Raw genomic sequence first — 19528 nt, forward strand, 5'->3', positions numbered from 1 at the left:
TGTAAATGTATTTATTAAAACGAAACAAACTAGACTAACTTAAACTAAGTATTCTAAATCTAACTATTGTATTGAACTACTACGCGATTCCACACCAAAACTACGCTGAACCGTTCTTCTCGATGCTTGTCTCTACTCTGACTTCTCTTCCGGCTCCAATCACCCTTGTCTCCATGCACACACTTTCTCTCTTTCTCTCTCACTCTCATTCTCAAAATGGACAATGGATTTGGGAAAACCCAACTCTAGTAACACGGGGCACGGTTCTGCAGGCCATCACCGGACGCCTGCGAACCATCTGCGTTCCAAGTGTCCCCGTCATAAAACCGTTCGCGTCTACCTAGGCCTTCGCCGTTACGCGAAACACCCCACATATATAATAAATATAGCACTATGAAATTTATTAAGAGGTAACATATTACAAATTATAAAATCAAAGCATGATTGCATTAAATACCTTTATAAATAAATTATCGCGACAAACTTATATACAGTATATCCAGATTAAATGTCTACCCGCGATTAATTCTCTAAGTATTAAAAATACAAAAAAATGTTTCAGACAAAAGTGATATGGCATTAAGGAGTAAATAAGACGATGACAATGCTTTGACCTTTAGATGATCTTAACGAGCTCTGTAAGGGTTGCATTTAAATTTTTAAATGGTTTTATTTATCTTACTCTAACGTTTGTTCAAAATTTCATGTGCGTCATCCTGATCAACCAAAACCAGACGTGATAACGGTAAAATATTATAATTTATTATACTTTATTGCTACTGGTACTAAATAGTTTTTATATTTGTAGGCAAAAAAAATTGTTCAGCATTTTATAAACACTGAGAACGTGAATAAACAAAAAAATGACCGTATGCTTAATCTGAGGCCGAAGAAGCTAATGTTTTAGCAACCATTGAAATAAATCCAAGAACATCTGCATTGACTTAATGGACCGTCGGTAGTATATTAAAGAAGCATAAATCTAAACCATTTAGACCTATTATGATTTTCGCCTCGAGTTTACATTATTATGGATATCGGAAGAAACTGGCCTTTAGAATGCGGTCTCAGACGAATCTTCATTGGATCTTTGAGAGTGATAGTCAATATCAAAACTCAGTAATGGCGTGGTAGGGAGTATTTAATCGAAAATAAATAAGTCCATACTTCTTTAATGGAATACTCAATGGACAAAAATATATTTACATTTTTTGCAAATTCACTTAAGTAACATTCTAGACAACATGACACTAATCGAAAGGAAAAATGTCTGGTTCTAACGCAATAGTGCATTCTCGCATTGTCAGCAGTCACAAATTGATTGAATGAAAATTTTGAAAATAAGTAGATAGGGTGTGACAGACCAACAGAATGGCTACCATGATCACTAGATTGTTCGCCACGTGATTTTTTCACGTTTCACGACAAATTGCGTTTCAAACTCCAGTTGAAAGTTGAGTATCGTAGTTTTAAGAACCTAGATGTCGTAGCTGTAAGACCCTGCCGGAAAAAGGTTATAAAACGATTGATAAGGACCAGACCCAACGACGAAACCGTTGGCGACCGGCAGTCGGCCTGTGCCGTGTTGGTGTTGGTGAGGGTTGAGTGTAATGCGAGAGTGTGATGGGAGTGAGGAAAAGGGAAGAACAGGCTTTTCCCAAAAAGGGACTGCAGAGTTGATGGAGACCTGGCACAAGCCAATTCGATCGTTTTATCGCTACTTTAGTGTTAATAAATTAATTTAAGTATTAATTTCACAAAAGTATAACAGAATTGCGCACAAAAATAATTAATGAATGTGCAAAAATAACATGTATAGATAATAAGTAGAAAATAATGCTAATAAATATAAAAAAGGAATTCGTAGCTAAATTACATAAATATATTATCAATAATGGAAGACACGTAGAAGGATAACCCCCTGACATTTCTTATTTTGATGATCCCCTCACTCAATCGACTTACAAAGTCCGACCGAGCAACCTCGGATACTTTGTAAGGTCAAAGTAACTACGATTTTTGCAAATATACCGGGTGCATATTTTTACGCTGATAGTGTTTTTGTTGGGATTTAAAAAATAAACAGTTTAATCTACTAACATATGAAAATAAAATACATATGTATTTGAACTTTCAGAAGCAAAGGCAAAAGCAAAACTTGCAGAGCTATAATTAGAGAAAAAAAGAAATAAATAACATTTGTTGTATATATGTATATATTTAGAAGTACAGTAAGTATTATTTACAAATTATTAATGTATATTTTATAATTACTGTAGATGTGTGATGAAGCGAATACATTAATGAAATAGTCTTTCAATAAGCACCTCCAAGCAGCAAATCTATCTGCTAATTACCAGTAGGGTTAACCAACAGGAATCTCGTCGTCTTGTACGTCAGGTTTGTCTTCAGGTAATATATCATTAAAAATCAGGGTAATAACCTGGTTCTGCATAGTATTATATTATACCTATGAAAATAATAATGAACTTTTTTTTAATTTACAAAGTTCGCATAGAAATTACTTCACTTCTATTAAAAGGAAAGAAAAAAATAAAATATTAACCGTCGAAAGGTGGACTCATGAGCACTGATTCAAAATAACTCGGCGTATATGAATTCTGGAATTTTTGAATATTCTACTGTCCTGTGCAATGCTCGGTTATTCAGGTATAATATCTAAAACTTCCATTCAAGGCCCAACAACAATTTATATGTTTATAGAAAGATATTCATTACCTAAAATAATAATATGCAGCAATGAATTTAATAACAAATTTATGATAATAAAAATAATTATAAATTACAGTCTTACAATTCAAAATGTCACAATATATGTATTCATAATGCGTGTCAAAATTAGTATTAATAATTAGCACTTTAAAGTATACCATTATTAATTCACCAAAGCAATTAATAATTTGCTAAATTCATATGTTAACAGTTGTTTATTGTTAATAGCACGAATTGCACAACTTTTTAATTACACTCTCTTATCAAAACAGTATATTATTTAAGTACGTATACAGATCTACTTGTTTATATTATTTTGACATATTCGATTATTTATTTTACTTAAATACGGTTCTACTGTTGGTAGTAACCTATGAAGTACTGTTTTATCACGATACTTGCGAAAAGAATTTTCTATATCTCGAATATATTATCTCGGTACGCGTATTAGTATTTCCACTTCATGACTATTTACCGTATTATTCAAAAGTTCAAACTCTTCGAACTGAACACTAACAGCCCAGAACTTTGACTTCAATATTCCAACTACATTAGTATAACATATAACTGCACCCAAATCGTAACAGCTATCTGCACCCGGAACACATTCCTACTATCTCACAGCCTGGCTGACCCTTGGGGAGCTACTCCAGCAAGGGCCCGACATTCAAGGAACAATGCAGTCATAAAAGCTAAAAATTGGACTAGGCCTTAGCAATCTAAATTATGCAATTCTATATTTCTTATCATATTTCGATACAAGTACTACTTATCGAATCCTTATGTGTTTCCAATAAAAATGGTACCAAATACTACACAGTGTGGATGATTTATGAAAAACAATTTTCAAAATTTTTATAAACAGATTTACAAAAAACAATTTTACCCTAACTTCACTAAAAATGATTTGATTTGCATAAAAGATGATATCTAAATTTGGTAACCAAGTTTACCTTTATTATAATGGTTAGTTTCATCGATATGCAAAACCTCATTTCTGCTTATTTGTCGTTCTACTTATTCATACATTCTTTGATATTTTGCAGCAACTCTATGTTCACTATTTGATATGTCGTCAACACTTATGTTCAAATTAAGAACATCATTTATGATGCTAACCACTTCACGCTTTGAATTTTTGTAAAACCCACTCAAAATTGCAATTATCGATTTAACTTTTGGACTAAATGTATTTGACGTAACATCTCCCAGTAACTTCCTACTTCTTCTCTTCCCGCATCTCCGACAACGTTCATGTTGTAATTAGTATTCCACTACATAAGGCTTGGTTTCCGAAAGATCAACTTTCTGGCGAATATAAGGTTTTTCACATATTACTATCTCTCCTCCGCATTCGTAAGTATTAGACAATTCTATCTTCACTACTTTATTTGCTTCCATTTTAATTCGATAATTACCCTTATGTCCAACCTGACCATCAACATTTCTGTCACTCTTTAGCTTATCCTTTTGTATTTTGTACATTCTTTAGAGCTTTGTAGAAATGAATTTTTCGAGTTTAAACCAAGTCTTTCCTTGAATTCAGTGTTCTCTAACCTGAGGACTTTATTTTCTGCTTTCAAGCTTTCTATTTCTGCTTCCAACTTCTTTACTTTTTGCTGTAAATTTTTGCAGAACTCTACTAGATCAATCATATAATCCCACGGATACCCTACAATCTCTTCTTGGTTTATTTTGTCTATCTATTTTGCCATTCTGCTGAAGAAATACGTTTATTTTGGACTTATAGACTCCTGTGTAAGATCACTTTAAACCGTTTTCCCTCAATGGATACTGAGGTCACCTATACTTTCTTATTTTGTTTTCCTTTATCCCATTAGTATTTGGTTGTTGAAGTGATGTATCATGTAAAAAAGTAACAGGAACTTCTCTAACTTTTTCATATAATATATTAAATACCTTCTTCGGCGGGTTATTTTCGATAAGATTGTCTAAATATTTTGTTCTATTTCCCGCCTTATCAAAACAAAGATCATGCAATTTTTCAAAGGTAGGACAAGCATTCAATCCTATTCTATATAACATTTTAGATAAATTTTTTGATGTAAAGAGTTCTTTTTCGGCTAAAAAGTGATTTAAATAATGTTTTTTGTCAAAACAAGATTTATGAAAATTTCTTAAAATTGAAGAAGTATTACTTCCTGTCATGAATAATATTTTCGACAAATCACTCGACGTGAAACCAGCCCTATGAAAATCATCTAAAAGCTGTGTTTTGTTTCCGGCTTCATCGAAGCAAACATCATAGAAATCTTTTAAAGCAGAACAAATATTAGCTTCTGCTCCATGCAATATATTACATAACTGACTTAGTGTGAAACTTTCTTTCTCATTTAAAAAGTGATTTAAATACTTTTTTGTTCTTTCTATAAAACAAAAATGATAAAAATCTTCTAAACTATTCGCTGCTCCACTTAGTATACTGCATAAATCACACGGCCTAAAACCGGCATTACAGAAATCATCTAAAAGCTGTGTTTTGTTTCCTGCCTCATCAAAACAAACATTATGCAATCTTTCCAAAATGGACGGAGCACGAATTCCTGCTCTACATAATAGAGAAGATAAATTACTTGGCTTGAAACCTGCATTATAGAAATCATTTAAAAGTCTTGTTCTTTCTCCGTCATCATTAAAAAATACATTATGCAATTTTTCAAAAGCATTTGTTGTATTAGTTCCTGTTCCACTTAAGATACCTGATAAGTTATGCATCGTAAAACTTTCTCTTTCATCTTTTTTCTCAACAAAATGTTTCAAATACTGTTTTTTATTTCCTTGCTCATCAAGCCAAAGATTATATGAATCTTTAAAAGCCTTTGCAGCATTAGCTCCGGATTTACTTAAGATACTGGATATATTAGTTAGATCTATTCCATTTTCTTCTAAAGTTTTTAAATATCTTGTTTTATTTCCTTCTGTATCAAACCATAAATCATATAAGTCTTTAAAGGCTTTTGCAACATTAACTCCTGCTCCGCTTAATATACTGGATATATTAGATAGATTTATTCCTTTTTCTTCAAGAGTTTTTAAATGTTGTGTTTTATTTCCTTCTGCATCAAACCATAGATTATACAAGTATTTAAAAGCCTCTGTAGCATTAACTCCTGCTCCATGCAAAATGCTGGATATATTAGATAGTTTTATTCCATTTTCTTCTAGAGTTTTTAAATATCGTGTTTTATTTCCTTCTGTATCAAACCACAAATCATATAAGTCTTTGAAAGCTTTTACAGCATTAGTTCCTGATCCATGCAAAATGCTGGATATATTAGATAGATTTATTTCATTTTCTTCTAGAGTTTTTAAATATTGTGTTTTATTTCCTTCTGCATCAAACCACAAATAATATAAAGCTTTGAAAGCTTTCACAGCATTAGCTCCTGTTTTACTTAAAATGCCTGATATACCAGTAGAATCTATTCTGTTTTCTTTTAGAGTTTTTAAATATTGCGTTTTATTTCCTTCTGCATCAAACCACAGATCATACAAATCTTTAAAGACTCTTACGGCATTAGCTCTTGCTCCATTTAAAATACTAGATATATTAGCTAAATCTATTCCGTTTTCCTCTAGAGTTTTTAGATATTGTGTTTTACATCCTTTTGTGTTAAACCAAAGGCTATATAAGTCTGTAAAAAGTTTTACACCATTAACTCCTGCTCCACTTAATATACCAGATATATTGAACAATTTTATTTTGTTTTCTTCTAGAGTTTTTAAATATTGTGTTTTATTTCCTTCTGCATCAAACCATAAATCACATAAGTCTTTAAAAGCTTCTGCAGCATTAACTCCTGCTCCACTTAATATACTGGATATATTAGATAGATTTATCCCTTTTTCTTCTAGAGTTTTTAGATAATGTGTTTTATTTCCTTCTGCATCAAACCACAAATCATATAAGTCTTTAAACGTTTCTGCAGCATTAGCACCTGCTTTACTTAAAATACTTGACATGTTGGATAGGTTTATTCTGTTTTCTTCTAGAGTTTTTAAATATTGTGTTTTCTTTCCTTCTGCATCAAACCACAAATTATATAAGTTTTTAAAGGCTCTTATAGCATTAGTTCTTGCTCTGCCCAAAATACTAGACACATTAGTTAACTTTATTTCTTGTCTTTCCAGAACTTTTAGATATTTTTTTCCCTCCCCGTGAATTAAAAAATCTAAAAACTGATTAAATGCAGGTGTTCCTACTCTACTAAACATTCTTTTGGCAAACTCAATTTCTTTAATTCCTTTATTTTGAATCTTCTGATAACTAGACATATTATTTTCTATATCTCCCAAAAGCTTTTCCAGTAATCCTTTTGTAATAGGATCGAATTTATGATAATCTAACCAACGTAACGCTATTTCATGTAATTGTTCGTAATTATACGGAACCTTATTAGACTCATTATCTTTTTCTATTTCATCTTTAATAACATTATTCAATCCTGTCTTATTACGTTGATTAACTGCAAATATTAGCTTATCTAAAAACTTCTCTTTTATTTCTTTTTCATTCTCCTTAAAAAATCGCTCTTCTTCTTTTCCTTTTTGCAAAGAAGGAAGCTTTAATAGACTTAAAATTTTTTCTCTTGTTGTTTTCTCTTGTGCAAATTGGTAAAGACCATTCTCATCTATACAGAAACAATCTCTTAGGATTTTATACTTTTTCTTTTGAATATTGATGCTATTAAATTTTAAAGGATAAAAATCTTTAGATAATCCTTTTTTTAATTCCTGTCCTTTCATAAGATCTAGGCCAGCATTAGTGTACATAATAAAATATCTTATATCATTTTTTAGGCCTTCAATAAAAAAAGCAAAGTGTCTATTAATAGAAAACGTATCTCTTTTTCCCTGTCGTTTAAAAGGAAATAACTGACTATAACCAATACTACTATTAGTAGTGTAAGCCTTTACATAGGTAATTCTACCTCTATAATTAATAATAATATCATTAGATACATCATTGCTGTTTCTTTCAAAATTTATGGAAAACATGTTTTTATGCAAAAACATGGAATGCAAGATGGATATTAACAAATTGAATTCATATATGCTTCCAGATATATAGCTGTCAAGTTTTTTATGATTTTCTGAAGCTGTTAAATCACGTAATATTCTTTCTTGTATTGCTATATAATCGCCTTGAACTTTTTTTATTTCACTTTTAACAATTCTGTTCAGTTCTTCTCTGTTAGGCTGATTAACTGAAAATACTAATTTATCTAAAAATGCTCCCTTTATTTGTTTTTCAAATTCTTGAAGAAATTTTCTTCCTTTTATTGCTTTCTGCATAACAGACGAAAATTCTAATCGTTTGAAAAGTTCCTCTCTTGTTGTTTTATCTTGCGAAAACTGATAAAAAGCACGCCCTTGTATATTGTCATTTATAAATAAAAAGTCTTTTAAAATGTCACATTCTTCCATATCTATGCTATCAAATTTAAAAGGATAAAAATTTCGAGATCGTACTTTTTTTAATTTCTTTTCTTCTGTAAGATCCAACTCTGAATTAGTATAGACAATGAGATATTCTATATTACTTGATAAACTATGTGATTCGCAGATTAGATGCTTCATAAAACTATCAAAGTAGTTATTAATAGAAAAACTTTGTTTTTCTTTAGTAAATAGTCTAGTGTAACTGATACCATTATTTATATAATATGTATCTACATTTTCAATCTGTATATGAATAGACTTCTTTTCATAACGAAGAACAATATTATTAAATTTATTGACTTCAAAATCTCCAAATGCTAATGACAATGAAGGATATTTATGCTCATAAATAGATTTTCTAAGTGAGCAAAGCACTGACAGATCTAATCGATACATAAGTCCAATCAAATGATGAGGAATATATTTCCTAGTTGGAAAAATATTATCCAATTCATCTTGCTCAGGTTTATCCTGTAAGTCGCTAAGAAATTCTGAATCTGTGCAAGGTTTCTTTGATACTTTATCATCTGTGTCTGTAACAGAATGTTTTCGTTTGCTAGAGCTAGGATCAGCTTCAGGATTTTTCTTAGCTGAATTCCTTGAATAACTACTTTGTTTTGAGGCTGTGGTTATGCCATCTTGAAATGCCTTTGAATACTCTTTACCTAACATAATTCACTGCTACTATCTTAATTATTTCATGGTATTATAAAAAAGAATGTTATTTACAACTGTTATTTACTTGCAACTCACTGCACGAGTCTAGAACATATATGTATAATATGCTTCGATATTACAGTAATAACTACACATTACTAATCAGTATAATCCAATAATTTAATACTACTAATAGTCCAATATCATGTCACAAGATAATAATTTGTTTTATGCTATTTGAAACACAAATTTTAATTCAGTCATTTGATTTGTATTTTTTTATGCCAAAGTTTGTTCACTACAGAGATTTTAAATAACACTTTTACCCTACCATACGTTCACCCTACATTACTTCGATAGTATATACGTATGTACATACATTACATGTGGTATATGGGATGTAGGTTATGAAAAAATATCAGATAAAGTGGAAGATCGCATGAGACTATGAGAGTAAGAGAGTCTTATGTAAAAAATCATTTACGAGTTTCAATGCCCTCTGCTGATTCAGATCAGTACTACCCCCCCCCCCCCCCCCCCCACACACACACACACACACACACACTCCGCAAAATAAACCAAAGTTTCGTAATTCCAGATAAGAAAAAATAATAGAAAAAAAAATCGTGGTATCAGCGAGAGGTAAGTCCATACAAACACTAATATAATTCCAGATTCGAATTTCGAACTGAGATCTCGGCGCAGTAAAGCACACAAATTTTTCATGAAACAATTGCATAGAGTATAATATGTATTGTATGTGCACAGAAGGGTGATCATTTTATCTGGAAACCCTTGAAGTTGTTGCCCCCGTCGGCCAAAAGTGGAAATACTGAGGTTTTGTCTCTATTCTAGATACCTCTTAAACGCTGATTGTAGGCTATCATGGAACGGTCAATTCTGTAATATAAACAAGTGCGAATGAATCGATTTCTTTTTAATGATTATTTGCATCGTCAGCGCACAAAATTTTTAGCAAGATATCAAGTTAATACAATATTTAGTTCCAGAGAGACCCTTGTCTCTCATTCCACGTCACTGTCTTAACTATTTGCTAGCAACTTTAATGGTCTCCTCTTTGATTGGATCTCAAGTTTTATAACAGGTAAATCCCAAATAGTAAAATTTAGTAATAAGTACGTTAGAAGAATTTCAGCTAGTTCGAATGTCTCAAGGGTTGTTACTAATACAATAAATGAACATGGCACCATTCTGGCCAGATTATCTTCTTGAACTTGGAAAATTGGAGTCATGAGAATAATTTGATAATAAATTGTAAGAATGAAATTGTATCACTTTAAAAACGTAGTTCTTAGTGTGCATGTCAGTATAGTTAAAAATTCCAAATAATTCAATTGCTCTTTTATTACTATAAAATGAAAAAACCAATGTTTTTACTTTCTACATTTCTATCTGACACAATAAACCATGAGAATGGAACTATATAACTTTTAAAGTGTGTTTCTTACTTCGTATCAGTAAATTATTTCCCATTGCATGTCTGCGTTACATATTCTATAACTTAAATTTATTAAAGAGAAAATATTTATATATAGACTTGTACCAAATAAGTAAGGAAAATTATATTTATTCATAAAAAATTAGATAAAAATATTGGAAATCTGTTGATTTTACAACAGCTGAGTTACAGAATTAAAGTAGAATCTAATTGTAAGTTGAAATAGCATATCGGTATATCAGTTTATAGGTCAAATACGCGGCCCCGTCAGCCACGGATTTAGACATTGGCGGCGCCTGAACGAGATTTCCAGAACTATGTTTCTAGCAAGTCAGCGTACGCTTATTCGAAATTCCCTAGACCCCCTAGATCTAGTTCCAGCAGAATCAATGAAACTTTTACTAGCATAGCTTATACATCTTACCCACATGTGACGTCACATAGATGTTTTATCTTTGCTCAGGGAAATTATCTGATAGCGTATCTATAAGTGTATATGATCTAAGGCTAAGACCTCTGTACGTCTACTTGTGACCGATAGAGGCAGCAGTTTCGAGGGTTTCCAGTTAAAATAAACAACCTGTAAAGATCAGTGCCGCAATCATAACATTACAAAAGATTTTGAATCTTTTTCCTTGTTAATATTAATCAAATTTCTGTTAGCTCTGATCAATACATTTCAACGTTTATCAGAATTACGAGAATGACATCAGCTGTAGAATCTATGGTAGTGGATGAGAAACAATTACCAGAAAAACCAATAGATAGAGAAAAGGTATAAAATTTTTTAAAGATTGGTTTTTTATAGTACTATGTGAAGTGATCGAATAAAATTCGAGCTTGTATTATAAGGGGCTGATATACAATAGATTTTCTTGTAATCAATTCTGTTTGACCGATCTGTAACCACATAAACGCATGGCTGCGCAAATTGAAAAGTATATGCCAAATATTTGCAGACTAAATAAATTGTGTGTATGTACAGAATGTTTATTATTTACATATATCATACAAGTATTATGTACATACGTGTATAATGTACATACATGTATGATAAGTTTAAATCAGTGATGCCAGACATTCTACTATGATTGGGTGAGAGTAATAGAGAATACCTGGTCATGGTAGAATGCCTGACATCACTGACGTACATAAAAAAATGTTTATGACACATTTATTCATTCTTGAATACATGGATTATCTTTACTTGCTTGTTTGATTTCAATTTGTTTGTTGAAACACAATTATATGGTTTTGTTATAGGTAATGCACTTTCTTTACATATATGTATAAATGTAGCTGGTTAAAGCAGACATAGAACTTAATTAAAGTCTACAAAGTCTACAAAGAAAAAGTCTACTAGAGTTAATAGTTTTGAGAAACATAATTTGTAGTTCATTTTCATTTTTCACATATTTATACTCTTTGTTCTGTGCTTTTATTTTAAATTTGTTAATATTACATTTCCAGACGTGTCCACTGTTACTTCGTGTATTTTGTAACACAGGACGACATCATAACATAATGGAATATAGTAGAGGAAATGTTCCTTCCAATGAATTACAAATATATACTTGGTATTGATGAAATAAAAATTATACATTTGTTTAGTTTATTTACTTTAGTGACGTGTATATTAGCATTAGAAATAATATTTAGCATGTATATAATACTATTTAGTACTATTGCAGTTATTGAACATACTAAACGTGTATATATATTTTTTTAATTGAAGGATGGATGCAACATTGAGAGAAATTACAGGATTAGTTAAAGAGGTAAATCCAGATGCACGAAGTAAGGGGACATATTTTGATTTTTCTTTAGTAACTCCAGAATTACGTAATTCTGGATATCGTATGCGTGAAATAGGTGTTACTTGTTCTGGACAAAAAGGTGCAGATGATAACAAAACCCTGGCACAAGCAAGGTATGCAGTTTTTATTAAGCCTTTAATATATACAATACAGGATGTCCCACCTACAGATAGACATCTAAATATCTCCCCTACTTATAGCGATATCGAAAATATTTTGTATGTAATTTGTATAGCATTAAAAGACATTCAAAAAATTGGTTTTTGTCAAGGTTATTTTTTTCAGAGTTGGAGGTCATTTTTTTACATATAAGTATATATTAGTGCAACTGATGTTAAAGTACATTCTAATATACATAATGACATGACCTTGTAATAATCTTATCTCACAAAATTACCATTAAACATGAAAGTTATTTCTATAAATAATGAAACCATTGCAAACTCATTACAAATATTAAATTTAATAATAAACTTATCAATCCTTGCTCACCGTTGTTAAACACTGTGATCTCAGTAGAAATAAATTTCAAATTTGATGAAAAAATTAAATTACAAATTTATTTCTATCATGTTTAATTTTAATTTTAATTTTATGAGTCAAGGTTATTTCAAGGTCATCTCATTATATTTAATGGTAGTATTTTACAAAATATTTTAATAGCATATAAACGATGTAACAGAAAAAAATATACACTTATATATGCAAAAGACTGTTGATGATTTTCAAAAATCTGGAAATAATGACCTTAGTAAACAACAGTTTTTACAATATACTAGTCTTCTGATAGTATACAAATTACATACAAAATATTTTTTGTCATTACAGGTAGGAGAGATATTTAGGTGGCACCCTTTAAGTGGAACACCCTATACAGGGTGTAACAAAAATGTCGCAGTTCCTTAAAAGGGGTGATTCAGGGGGTTATTTGAAACAACTTTTTCCTTAGCGAAAATGTAAGATGAGGCTTCGTTAACGAGTTATTAATGAAAAACACCGGCCAATGAGAGCACGACTTTGCCGTCCGAGCGACTGCGGTAGCGTTGGGTACGCGCTGGGCGCTACGGTTGTACTCCAAACAAGAAAGTCGGCATGCGTCGAAGGAAATAGCATTCGTATGAAAATATTTGCATAACGTATAAACGAAAAAGCAATGCAACAAAAGAAATGAACGGAGACTTGGAGAATTAACGTTGAAGATAGAAACGTTGAAAGTAGTCTGCGTTAGATTTAAAAAATAATAATCATTAATGAATTAAATGCAATTCATCTGTAGTTTGTAAATCTGTGTCACTGGGTCACTGTACCGATACTGGTCATCGACCATCGAAATGGTTTATGGTAGGGTAGAATTTTTCCAAGGAAGCTCCTTGTACCCCCACGTAGTTTAAGCACCTCAGACCTTCCTTGTTCGGACACTCCGAGATCATGTCTCCTTCGAAACCAAAGCAATAAAGCCATAAATTACCTAAACGCGTGCCCTAGCATAAACCATTTCGACGGTCGATGACCAGGATCGGTACAGTGACCCAGTGACACAAGTTTACAAACTACAGGTTAAGTTTGTCCTCTTCTTCCTTTATTTTTCGTTGTATTGCTTTTTCGTTTATACGTTATGCGAATAAGAAATTTACATATTCGTGTTTTTACGTTGCACGTAGTTTTCCTCGATTTTAAGTAATTATTCGCTTCAAGTGATACACAAAAAAAGGACTCGGTATTATTTATTATGTCGCTTTCAGTTTTCGTACTAATGCTATTTTCTTCGATGTATGACGACTTTCTTGTTCGGAGTACAACCGTAGCATCTAGCGCGCGTACCCAACGCTACCGCAGTCGCTCGGGCGGCAAACTCGCGCTCTCATTGGCCGGTGTTTTTCGTAAATAACTCGTTAACGAAGCCTCATGTTACATTTTTGCTAAGGAAAAAGTTGTTTCAAATCACCCCCTGAATCACCCCTTTTAAGGAACTGCGACATTTTTGTTACACCCTGTATATTGGTGAATAATTTGTAAGGCATTATTTATTCAAGCAACATATGCAAATTTTTTTTTAGTTATTAACTATATACTATATTTATGTAATTTTAGGTTTACAATTGGAGATTATTTAGATATTTCTATTACACCACCAAATCGACAACCAGCAATTAGACGCGGTGCCTTACGGCAATACTAATCTACATAACATAAGTGTCATCCTTTATAAATCGTGTAATAAGTTATCAATCATTTTAATAAACGAATACAGTAACAAATATAATATTTTATTTATTTGAGTAGTAATCAAATTACTGGTAACAAGCCCACAAAAGTTAAAAATAGGCTATATACCATAACATGGGAGTAGTTATGATTTTGAACAATCTTTAAAAAAAATGACGGCTTAGTCGACACTTTCGTGGAATACAGGGAAAATGGAAATTGATTTATTTCCTATAGTATCAAATATCTCTTGGTTACTTAGTAGTTTATCAATTTCGTCATTTGTAAGTAACTGTTCATGATCATGATCTTGAGCATTAAAGTGGCAGAATATTATACCGCTATTTTAATTATACATTATTAAACTCAAGTTCTTTATTTTGCTAATACTCTTTTCACATGGCGATTCGGGAATCGCAATTCATGTATGCGATTTGTGTCCGATTCCGACGATTCTTTCATATATTAAGGGAGGCAGACTCTTTCGGGGCCTACTCTGAATCGATCGAAGCGCTGTTGCGAAGAAACGGGCATTAGTGGAAATATACAGGATGTCCCAAACTAAGTGCGGGAGCCGGAAATGGGTGATTCCTGGGGTGATTCTAAACAACATTTTCCTTTGCAAAAATGTCCTCCGAAGCTTTGTTAACAAGTTATTAACGAAAAACCCCGACCAATCAGAGAGCACGAATAGCGAGCGCTCGGCCGACCAGCGACAGGTCACAAGCTACGCGGAGCGTCTGCTACTCACCGTGCTCGAGGCTTGTACAAGAAACTGAAGACCTTTACACGTTATTGCCAAATTCCTCCTAAAGTATTGGATGGAAAATTATGAAAAAAATTAGGGACACGCTAACTATTGCGACACATATTGTGGAATTTTTTCAGATTTTTAAATTATTAGCCAAGTTGTAAAAAAATAAAAGACAATGTTAGTGTAGATTTCTCATAAACTATTGGACAAAAAATTATGAAAAAATTAGGAACACCTTAGCTATCGCGACAAATATTGTGGAATTTTCTCAGATTTTTAAATTAATTAACAAAATTGTAAAACATAAAAAACGAGAGACAAGAAAGATACTGACCAATTTTGTTAAAACTATTGGTGGAAAAATTATAACAAAAAATGCTGCAACATGTTAGCTATTGCGACAAATATTTTAGAATTTTTCCAGATTTTTAAAATAATTAACAAAGTTGTAAAACATAAAAAACGAGGAAAAAGAGTTTCAAAATGCCGATTTAGTACAGTAATGCTATAGTAAAAAAAATAAAAAGCAATGTTTTTGTAGTTCCTATGGATTGTACGTTATTTTACTGTGTATCAAAACATTGAAAACTGTACAATAATACTTATTTCATAATGAATGAACGAAAATTGGAAGTATTAGTTGCTGTAATCGGTAAAAAGTACGGAAACATTGATTTTTATTTTTTTAGTTATAACGGACCAAGGAAAAACATGTTTAAATAAATTGAGATTAATAATATGACTCTAGTAATACGAGTAATTACTATCGGTAAAACTCACCCATTCGGAGAGGAATTCACCTGCTGCTTGAACACTTGCTCCATTAGGTCGTTGTGCCGATCCCGATCATTGGGGGATGATGCCCAGGTAGCGCTGATCCCAGGTATCCAAGACCACAAGAAGACACCTTGCATTTACAACACTATGCGGTCACTAACAATAATCACTTCACTAAACGAGCACTTGACCTTTTAATGACCGACTATCGACTATTTTGAAACGTTCTGCGGGATTCCATAAATAAAAACAAGATGTTACACACTTCAGCGGCAAAATTACGATCGATACTAACGATTTTTTCCGAAGTCTCTTTCCTCGTGCCCTCGTATCCCTCCAGCGTGACTTCTCGGGGTGTAGCTTCGTCGAAATAGTCGAATTTGATTTGTTAGTTGACACCAACGAGGTTGGATCTTCTTCGGTTACTTTTTTTAGTGGAGGTGGTAGTCTCTTCTTCGGGTCGAAAAAGTCGCAAGCAAATTCATGGGGAAAAACGAAGGCCGTAACGAGTGTCTCGCAGATGTGGCCGTTTATGATCACAGGTATTGCCCTGCAAGTTCGAAGGAGCCATCGATACCCGAGACTGAAGACTGCAAGGGTCGCGTCGCGTTTACCATGGAAGTCCTTTTGATGCATTCGGACGGATGAAATATGGAATTGCCCGTTGTTAAAACGCTAGTTGGGGAAAGCTTCTGAACGTTAAACATTTGGTCAACGGATGTCTCGGATAGACAGACAAACTCGTCGATGAGGAGAAAATACGGCAATTGTATTCTCATTCTTGCATGCATTTTATTACGGCACACACACACAGTGATCATCCGATGTTTGTTTCTCTCTTCCCCAATTTTCGTAAACCTTTTCGACCTATAGGGGAGGCTTACCCATGTATTAAAGATTTGACGGATCTTTTACATACACGTAAATGCATTTAGGTACATGTAAAATCAGGACCTCCGTTATAAACTACTTGGAAATTAAATTCAATACAATGGCAATACTTTTTTTCCTTCGGAATATTTCAACGAATATCTGCTTATTTTTTCGATTTTGTTTCATAAAAATATTTTGAAAGATAGCAGGGCAAACAATAAGAATAAATGTACGGTCACTACATGTGCAGCGTAATAAAAAGCAAGGCTCGGTCGCAAGACGCAGACATCGAAATAGTTAAAGGGATTCGAATACAATTGATGTATTTAACCCCCGATGTAGCGACGAATTAGTCTCTGCCAGACATTCGTTGACCAAATGTTTAAGGGCAAAAGAGTTTCCCCAACTCGCTTTTTAACAACGGGCAATTCCATATTTCATCCGTCCGAATGCATCGAAAGGTCTTCCATGGTAAGCGCGACGCAACCCTCGCGGCCTTCGGTCTCGGGTACGGATGGCTCCTTCGAACTAGGCAAGGCAATACCTGTGATCATAAACGGCCACATCTGCGAGACACTCGTTACGGTCTCCTATGCTAATCCGATATGCCTTTGCTTTTCCCCATGAATTTGCTTGTGACTTTTTCGACTCGAAGGAGAGACTACCACCTCCACTAAAAAAAGTAACCGAGGAAGATCCAACCTCGTTGGTGTCAGCTAGCAAATCAAATTCGAGTATTTTGACGAAGCTACGCCCTGAGAAGTCGTGCTGGAGGGATGCGAGGGCACAAGGAAAGAAACTTCGGAAAAAATCGTTAGTATCGATCGTAATTTCGCCGCTGAAGTGTGTAACATCTTGTTTTTATTTACGGAATGCCGCAGAATGTTTCAAAGTAATCGGTTGTCAGTCATTAAAAGGTTAAGTGCTCGTTTAGTGAAGTGATCAGTGTTAGTGACCGCGAAGTATTGTAAATGCAAAGTGGTTTCTCGTGCTGTTGTACCTGCGATCAACGCTACGTGGGCATCATCCCTCAGTGATCGGGATTGGCACAGTGACCCAATGGAGCAAGTGTTCAGGCAGCAGGTGAATTCTTCTCCAAATGGGTGAGTTTTACCGATAGTAATTACTCATATTACTATAGTCATATTATTAATCTCAATTCATTTAAACATTTTTTGCTTTGGTCCGTCGTAATTAAAAAAATAAAAATCAATGTTTCCATACTTTTTACCGATTACAGCAACTAATACGTCCAATTTTTGTTCATTCATTGTGAAATAAGTATTCTTGTAGAGTTTTCAATGTTTTAATACACAGTAAAATAACGTACAATCCGTAGGAACTACGAAAACATTGCTTTTTATTTTTTTTACTATGGTATTACTTTACTAAATCGGCATTTTAAAATTCTTTCTTCTCGTTTTTATTTTTTACAACTTAGATAATTAATTTAAAAATCTGAAAAAATTCTATAATATATGTCTCAATAGTTAACGTGGTCTTAATTTTTTTCATAATTTTTCACCCAATACTTTAGGAGAAATTGAGCATTGACGTAAACATTTTGAGTTTCTTGTACAAGCCTCGAGCACGGTGAATAGCAGACGCTCCGCGTAGCTTGTGCCCTGTCGCTGGTCGGCCGAGCGCTCGCTATTCGCGCTCTCTGATTGGTCGGGGTTTTTCGTTAATAACTCGTTAACAAAGCTTCGGAAGATATTTTTGCAAAGGAAAATGTTGTTTAGAATCACCCCAGGAATCTCCCATTTCCGGCTCCCGCACTTAGTTTGGGACACCCTGTATAATTTATACATGAGACATTAGATAATGTGGCATTTAGCATTATTCTGTTGAATTACAAACGGGAATTGCCAAATCGCATCGTAGAAGAGTTCCGTTACGCTATTGCCACATCAATTACAATTTTATCCATCAGGAAATCTCTACTGAATACGCTTGAGCCAATATTTTGATTCATACCGAATATAGAAAAGGACAGTCCAAGCAAGAGAGAAAGAGTATTGAGAACAAAACAATACATATTTGCTACCAAAACAAACGTGTATTTTATACACGAATATTTCTGAAACACATAATAAACATGACTTAATTAAATATATTATAAACATTGAGCTATATACCTAACTGGAGTGCGGACCCCTGTAAGAAAAGAAGGAGGGAGGGAGGTCAAAGCGAGAGATCCGAACTGGGGTGAATCTGTCCTTGTTCTTCCTATTATCCCTCTCTTACCAATTGCTGTACTGTAGAGGGGGTACTGAAACGACGACACATACGTGCCTGCATGGTTAGATTGCGATAGCATTACCCTAGTTCTTGCCTATCCTGGACGGTCGCCCCTCCGCAGTACGCACTCCAGTTAGGTATGTAGCTCAATGATTTGTTGGTGCGTTTACGAGAACGCGGCGAGACCTTCGCGGTATCTCGTCATCGCGAGACTGCCTAAATATGGCCCCCCACCTATGATCGAGTGACGAATCAGAAATCAATTAAGATTGATTGGTCACATCGATAGCGGCGGGGATCTTGGCCTGCGGCTGATATAAATATGCGAGATCCGCAATCAATATAAATATAAGGTAATTCGCGATCATTGTGTAGTCTGTAGTCCGAGCAAAGTCGGAATCAGAGTCGAATCGGAATCGGAATCGAGTCGGAGTCGGAGTATGGGAGTGTGAGAGAGAGAGAGAGAGTGTGTAGCAGAGATTGTCAATACGCGGAGTATTAAGAGAAACCGTGTGAAACCAAATAAAGTGTTTAGTTGTCTTCATCGGG

At 33.5% G+C, this 19528-nt stretch overlaps 2 protein-coding genes across 4 annotated transcripts; one reads left to right on the forward strand and one right to left on the reverse strand.

Annotated features, from left to right (window-relative positions):
• Nucleotides 1-2203: 2203 nt before the first annotated feature.
• LOC143187534 (uncharacterized) lies at nucleotides 2204-8152 on the reverse strand. 3 transcript variants are annotated; one of them, XM_076391751.1, is made up of 4 exons: nucleotides 4152-8152; nucleotides 3687-4041; nucleotides 2567-2739; nucleotides 2204-2470 (listed from the first exon to the last, which is right to left on the reverse strand). In XM_076391751.1, the coding sequence occupies exon 1, from the start codon at nucleotides 8047-8049 to the stop codon at nucleotides 4534-4536; it is 3516 nt and encodes a 1171-aa protein (XP_076247866.1). In that variant the 5' UTR covers nucleotides 8050-8152; the 3' UTR covers nucleotides 2204-2470; nucleotides 2567-2739; nucleotides 3687-4041; nucleotides 4152-4533. The 3 variants fall into 3 exon arrangements, with proteins under 3 accessions (XP_076247866.1, XP_076247867.1, XP_076247865.1); XM_076391752.1 differs by adding an exon at nucleotides 3209-3425 and having other exon boundaries at nucleotides 3687-8152; XM_076391750.1 differs by having other exon boundaries at nucleotides 3687-8152.
• A 2687-nt stretch (nucleotides 8153-10839) lies between these two features.
• On the forward strand, nucleotides 10840-14392 carry Bin1 (histone deacetylase complex subunit SAP18). Its single transcript, XM_076391733.1, has 4 exons — nucleotides 10840-11087; nucleotides 11783-11889; nucleotides 12048-12242; nucleotides 14221-14392. The coding sequence occupies exons 1-4, from the start codon at nucleotides 11016-11018 to the stop codon at nucleotides 14306-14308; spliced, it is 462 nt and encodes a 153-aa protein (XP_076247848.1). The 5' UTR covers nucleotides 10840-11015; the 3' UTR covers nucleotides 14309-14392.
• The last annotated feature ends 5136 nt before the right edge of the window (nucleotides 14393-19528 follow it).

The sequence above is a fragment of the Calliopsis andreniformis genome, unplaced genomic scaffold (genome assembly GCF_051401765.1).
Source record: "Calliopsis andreniformis isolate RMS-2024a unplaced genomic scaffold, iyCalAndr_principal scaffold0048, whole genome shotgun sequence".
Lineage (NCBI taxonomy): Eukaryota > Metazoa > Arthropoda > Insecta > Hymenoptera > Andrenidae > Calliopsis > Calliopsis andreniformis.

Coding starts and splice junctions, on each gene's coding strand:
- LOC143187534 (XM_076391751.1), bottom strand. CDS start 8,049: ATGCAGAAAGCAATAAAAGGAAGAAAATTTCTTCAAGAATTTGAAAAA.
- Bin1 (XM_076391733.1), top strand. CDS start 11,016: ATGACATCAGCTGTAGAATCTATGGTAGTGGATGAGAAACAATTACCA. Junction 11,890..12,047: donor GAATTACAAATATATACTTG/GTATTGATGAAA, acceptor TTTTAATTGAAG/GATGGATGCAACATTGAGAG. Junction 12,243..14,220: donor AAAACCCTGGCACAAGCAAG/GTATGCAGTTTT, acceptor ATGTAATTTTAG/GTTTACAATTGGAGATTATT.